Source organism: Loa loa (genome assembly GCF_000183805.2).
Source record: "Loa loa unplaced genomic scaffold supercont3.12, whole genome shotgun sequence".
Taxonomy (NCBI): domain Eukaryota; kingdom Metazoa; phylum Nematoda; class Chromadorea; order Rhabditida; family Onchocercidae; genus Loa; species Loa loa.
Window position 1 is genome coordinate 246116 of NW_018108192.1, and position 5996 is coordinate 252111.

The 5996-nt window shown below is 33.5% G+C and overlaps 2 protein-coding genes across 3 annotated transcripts in view; one reads left to right on the forward strand and one right to left on the reverse strand.

Moving 5' to 3' along the window:
- LOAG_16664 (defective spermatogenesis protein 15) overlaps positions 1 to 4484 on the forward strand; it is a gene marked incomplete at both ends in the record, with an annotated part of 11154 nt that extends 6670 nt beyond the window's left edge. The window contains 14 exons of the mRNA XM_020449313.1: positions 115 to 199; positions 275 to 370; positions 693 to 804; positions 884 to 974; positions 1131 to 1284; positions 1504 to 1589; positions 1751 to 1873; positions 1964 to 2071; positions 2229 to 2324; positions 2719 to 2807; positions 3213 to 3347; positions 3647 to 3751; positions 3984 to 4100; positions 4282 to 4484. Coding sequence (XP_020307173.1) covers positions 115 to 199; positions 275 to 370; positions 693 to 804; positions 884 to 974; positions 1131 to 1284; positions 1504 to 1589; positions 1751 to 1873; positions 1964 to 2071; positions 2229 to 2324; positions 2719 to 2807; positions 3213 to 3347; positions 3647 to 3751; positions 3984 to 4100; positions 4282 to 4484 — 1600 coding nt within the window. The remainder of the gene's footprint in view (positions 1 to 114; positions 200 to 274; positions 371 to 692; positions 805 to 883; positions 975 to 1130; positions 1285 to 1503; positions 1590 to 1750; positions 1874 to 1963; positions 2072 to 2228; positions 2325 to 2718; positions 2808 to 3212; positions 3348 to 3646; positions 3752 to 3983; positions 4101 to 4281) is intronic.
- Positions 4485 to 4845: 361 nt separating this feature from the next.
- LOAG_16665 overlaps positions 4846 to 5996 on the reverse strand; it is a 4525-nt gene continuing 3374 nt past the window's right edge. For both annotated transcript variants that reach the window (XM_020449314.1, XM_020449315.1), the window contains 2 exons: positions 5582 to 5822; positions 4846 to 5208 (listed from right to left, as the gene is read on the reverse strand). In XM_020449314.1, coding sequence (XP_020307174.1) covers positions 5107 to 5208; positions 5582 to 5822 — 343 coding nt within the window. In that variant the 3' untranslated portion in view covers positions 4846 to 5106. The remainder of the gene's footprint in view (positions 5209 to 5581; positions 5823 to 5996) is intronic.

Here is a 5996-nt window from a genome sequence, read left to right on the forward strand (position 1 = left end):
GTATACATATATATTACTATTATTACTATAATAATTATTACTACTACCACTACTACTATTACTATTATACTAACTATTCCTATATACGTATATAAATTTACTAATCAATTACAGAACATCTTTTGCGGCATTGTACAAAACATATGAAAAAATGATGCCATCGAAACTTGCTCGACTTGACCCACGTCTTTTCTGTAAGGTATAGCACTTCTCAATTGTTGTCTATCATTTAGTAAGTTTCTGATTTTATCTATTCATTAGGTTGTTTTTGTAGTGTCTATTTCATGCACTCGGTCTCAATGAAACAGAGTTTAAGTTCGGTCATACGAAAGTGTTTTTCAGACCTGGAAAGTTTGCTGAATTTGACCAGGTACAATTTTTTATAGTCTTTCGACTATTTGTTGGATTTTTATCTGAAATGTAGTGTAAATAAAGTCTTGACAAAGGCTTGGAACTTGTGTCGACTTTCTCTGATTCTTGAAAGGTAGCTAAAAATGCAATGGGTTTCCGAAAGACTATTCCAGTTACATTCACTGGGACTTCTTTGGGAATGGACATTTTAGATAACTTTCAGTTTCCATTAGTCTAGACAGTAAAACTTGCCTCTCTAAATACCTATTGCTTTTTAGTTCAATTTTATAATAAATTCCGAGAAAGTTTGGGTGCAGTTCAAATGATCGAAATTTTTAAAGATGCTTCGGCAAGATCCGGTTCACATGGAAGGTTTAATCAAGAAGGTGCAGACCTGGCTGCCACATATGCACTGGAAGAAGGCCCAGTATGGCGTCCTTTCGTGTATCAAATGTATGCTTCTTTTACAGCCATCTTGTTAAAAAAGTGTTGAAATTTGCAAATTAGCCTAACTGACTTTTAAAAGTTGTAGTGAGAAACAAAATCCTGTGGCGTGCTGCACAATTTACGAAAATTCAGAGTGCACTGCGTGGATATATCGCACGAAAAGTCCATCGTCCAAGGTTGTTGTATTCGTTAATTAATCTTCTTAAGGAAAAGCGTTTTAAAACAATATTATTGTTGAAGTAAATATAAGCCTGGTGGATCATATTTGCATGAAGTCAGTTTATGCAGTTCTCTTGAAGTGTCAATATAAAATTGTAATATAGCAATTTTAGATTATATCTGTATCGTAGAACAAATATGTTATGGGAGAGAGTTACGGAATTGGAAAAAATGTTGGAACATTTGTCACCCGCCAACCAATGCGAATGGTCCTCAGTTATCAGTGCGTTTAACACTGAGACTCAGCAACTACTCAAGAATATTAAGGTAGTGTAGATATCTAAATTTGAAATATCCTGTAGAATAAGAATTTTCTCGCAAGTTTGGATAGCTTGCCTTTTCTGAAACCAATGAATAATCGTTTATCTCTGATGGTGTTTGTATCTCTTCTATAGAGCTTTGTAAAAAAGGATGCTCTGATGAAAGCAATAGTGAAAGCAACTGCAATGGCTTTATTGAAGAATAGTTTTTAAGAAACACTTTCAGACATCTGATGGCAAGCTATTGGGCGGTTTGATAAACCACCAGGAACAAATGTTATCAAATGTTGATTTCACACTTTCTTCACTCAGGTTATTTGATGTCTTTTTTTGTTATATTTATCAAGGCAACTAGGAATATGCTATGTTGACGATATTCTAATGGGAAAAAAATACTAACTTTAATGGGGTCTGAATTTTATTGATGATGATGAAAATATTTTATCATACCCAACATTTGAACAAACATACAGGGAGCAATTTGCATGGGATAAGCAGAGAAAGACCAAACAAATGGAGGAGAAACAACGTTTAGAAATGGAGAAAGAAGAGCAAAGAAAACTGGAAGGGCGAAAATTGGAACAACAGCACGTCGAGTAATAACATTTTTTATAATGCAAAATATATTTTAGAAATGGTTTTCAAGGAAGAAGTAAATATGCATTTAAAATTCTAAATTTTTAAAGGAGAACGAGATTTGAAGGAAAAAGGAAACAGGAAGAGATGAAAAACTGGCGACAACAAGAAATGTTGAGAGCACAAAATGAATGCGAAGAAAAGATCAAGCACCAGCGGTAAATGTTCAAATTAAAGAATTATTAAATTTTGCACCTCATCAAATGATTTTTTCAGTTCATTTTTGGGTTCAAGGATCAGTGTAATTCCAATCAAAAAGAAGACAATAAAAAAAGGCTCTATCTGTTTCTTTACAAATTTGCAATTTTAATTTAGAAATAAAGAAATGAAGCAAGAGGAACTGGATGCGGAAATTGCAAAGAGGCTAATGACGGAAGGGTCCACTTTGGAAATAATTGAAAATAATGCCTCGTAAGATTGTGTATCTTTAAAATTTTTCTCGAATAAGTAAAGAAACTATTAATTATATGCAGCATACTTGAAATAGCATTATGTTTCATGTTGTATAAGATATTTCAAGATTTCATAATATTAATGGCATGACGAGAGTTATCATCTTGAGTAATATTGGTTATATTGGTTTGTAAGATCAAGGGATTTTGTTAAAATCAAAACAAATGGTTGAAATAAGTTCTTGACTAACTTTCGACTTGAAAAACTTGTTTAAATAAGTAGTAAGTAAAGTAATACAAACACTGGAGGGTTACTGTCAGGGCCAAGGTAAAATAAGAGCAGTATTTAACCTGAAATAAAGCCTCTTTCTTGATTGGAAAAGATTTTTCAATAAAGTTTGCCGAGCTTTAAGCAGAGAAGAGAAAAGTATCGGTACTTCTAAATATGATCTGACGAAGTACAAATACGTGGAGCTTCGCGATATCATCAATACTTCAACTGGTATCATTTATTCATGGCTTAAATTTCATAACGCTTTTGATACTAAAGAAAAAAAAAGAGCTTCATGATGGTAGCGCCGGAAAGGCCGAGCAGTACTGCTTAGAAAAGGAGTTTGTAGTGTTAAGCGTCCAGTTATTTTTGCTTCCATCCACTCGTTGGTTAGCCAGTGCAGTATTTGAGCACATGAAATATGACATTCTCGACACAGTTCACGTCATTTCAATGCTTATTTGCCAGTTCATCCACTGAACTACTCAGGATGTTTGGAATTTGGGAAAACTTTTAGTTCACTTCTCCCTTCATTCCATCAAAAACTTTAGCACGTTGACAAAATGCACTAACAACGGGAGAAACCATGTAAAAAGATTAATTTCAGCTGATATTACAAAACTGATGAGTTTTCAGATACGGATTTATTGCGCGCTTGCAAAGAAGAATTCCATAGACGCTTACAAATTTATCAGCAGTGGAAAGAGCTAAATGAGAGCAGTACTACTGAACGACAAATAAATCATGTACCGATAGCAGTACTTGCTTCAAGTAAAATACCGCTTTTCCTTTGCGCTGTCAAAATGTCATCTTTTCTTGAATTTTATTTTCTTTTTAAAAAAGCAGCTATGTTGACTAGTTCGAATAAAAAGAGCTTGAGGTTAAACAAAAGTATAGATACTACTCATATCCGCTTTAATTCCTTAGAAGTTCTATATTAGCATATATTCTTTTGAACAGAAATTGACTTATAAAAGCCAAATAATTCAACAATAAAGTTTTGTTGCATGTCTGATAAGCCTTGAATACTGTTATACAAACTAAATAAACTAAAATATTTCCTGGTTTAGGCAGTAAGGGTTTCTCTTCGCATTTCTCGCAGAATAATGTCGCTATCCAACGATATTTCAAGGTACCATTTGCAAAGCCTGCTCGTGGACATGTGAATACACGCGGTATGTTCAGAGCCATATATACCTTGCTTCGAAATTCTCTCCTTTAAGTCTAAGTTATGTGTGCTACAGTGAACAAGCAGTTTCTTGAGATTAGAGATTGGTTCAATAGCCATGACCTTGCTTAAGAATTTTACACAGTAATTTGCTTATGTAACAATTAACAGGAGGCAGGAGAGTCCATATTAGCTCGTCAAAACGTAAGAGAATTTGAAGAATGTAGTTGTCCTTGCAGATATATCGGAAGTAGCAGCAGCTTCACATGGTATGTGGTATGCCCACTTCGATGGACAGTGGATTGCTCGTCAGATGGAATTACATCCTAACAAGAAACCTGTATTGCTTCTCGCCGGTAAAAATTATAACTACTTTCTCCTTATTTCTTCACTCCTTCTTTATATATTAACATACAAATACAGAAGTAAAACATCTAATGAATGATATGGGAAATAACAAAAATTATTTGGATATAGAAACATTCGTAAGTTTAGCATAGCTTTTCATTCAATTCAGTATTCCATCTAAACTTTCAGATACAGCTGTCAGGTTACTCTACCTCACTATCTATCGACGATTATCAATACGTAACATAGGTTTGCTTCGTTTAGGTCGAGATGATATGCAAATGTGTGAGCTGTCTCTTGACGCAACGCAATTGACAAGGAAAAAAGGTGCAGAGATAACACCTGTTGAATTTGAAACGCTGTGGCACCAGTGCACCAGTGGACCAAAGTAACGTATGCCCTCCAAACATGAAACTGGTATATCATATTGCATAACTGTAAATCATTATGTAACTAATGAGTTCAAGAATTTGTTGGAATTATAAGCTGAACTTTTCCAGTCTACGCTGGAAACAAACAATAACTAGAAAAGTAGGTATATGATAGTCAACCCACAATTTGATATCGAAGGGTGAGCGAGTACAGGAAAAGTAACTGTGTCAGTTTACGATAATTCAACGCAAGGTCACAAAAACACCTACCAAGTTTCAGACTACAAGATGTTCTATGCTTTCTTACTCTTATTTATTTCTTTTTAGCTTTACTTCATTTATTCATTTATTTCATTTTTTATCTTCATGGTTGCTATTTTTAATGACCACCGAAGGGAGATGTTTGCGCCAAAATAATGTGTCCTCAGTTTATTTAATTTTATTTGCTTCAAAATTCCACAATCTTATTAAGCAGAGAAAATTTAAAATTTGTAGTGGTTCAAATCAATCAAGACGTAAAATTTCATCCGTGGACAAAAAGCGCAAGGTAAATCTAAAAGAGCAGAGGGCATCAATTATGAACATCAATATAAAAAAAAGAATGAATCGTATGTACAACAAACATAAATGTAAGATAAAAGATCTAGTTTTTATCAATGTCATTTAGCCGTGCCATAAGCTGACGTGTGCGTTTTCTTTCTTCATCTGCTTCAGCGCCTAAATTGATTTCGTATTCTTCAAGGATCTGAAAACACAAAACTAAACAAGAGTAATGAATCGGCCCATCGACTGAAATATAAAGTATACGAAATCAAGCCTTTCTAAGTTAGAAAAACGATGAATATGAGTAATAAACAGTATTTTCGTGTGATTGTCATCCTGAAAGTTTACGATCCGAGACAAAAAACTAAGCAATTTCAAAAATATGGATGAAAATGTCAAGTTAAGAACCAAATAGAAGGTTGGTAAAAGGCTTGCAAAAAAAAAAAAAAAAAAAAAATAGAAGGAAAAACAAAACAATAAGATGCATATTATCTTAAAACACTTTCCGAAAATAATCAGGGAAGAATATGAATGCGACTCAAATAACAATGCAATGGAAATATCAGTAAACAAACCGGAACAAGATGTTTGCTAAGCTTTCCATTTCCAGTGCGCATTTGGAACAATTTTACCGCTCGATTACGACAACCTGGCATAGCGTTTGAGCATACATCCGCAAGAATTAAAATGATTCGTTGCAGTGTATACAAACCAGCATCCAACTTATCCAGATACAGTTGTTCAATTTCACCATCAGATAATTTGCTGTCCTTTGCCAAATTAGCCTGCCGGGTATCAAATCGATCCATACGTTCCCTGAATATATTTTAATTACTCAGTAAAAATATTAGGTTATTTCTTAAAATGTTCTCCTCAGTTGGACTGTTTGAGTATGCATGTGTTTGATATATATATATATATATATATATATATATATATATATATATATATATATATATATATATATATATATATATATATATATATATA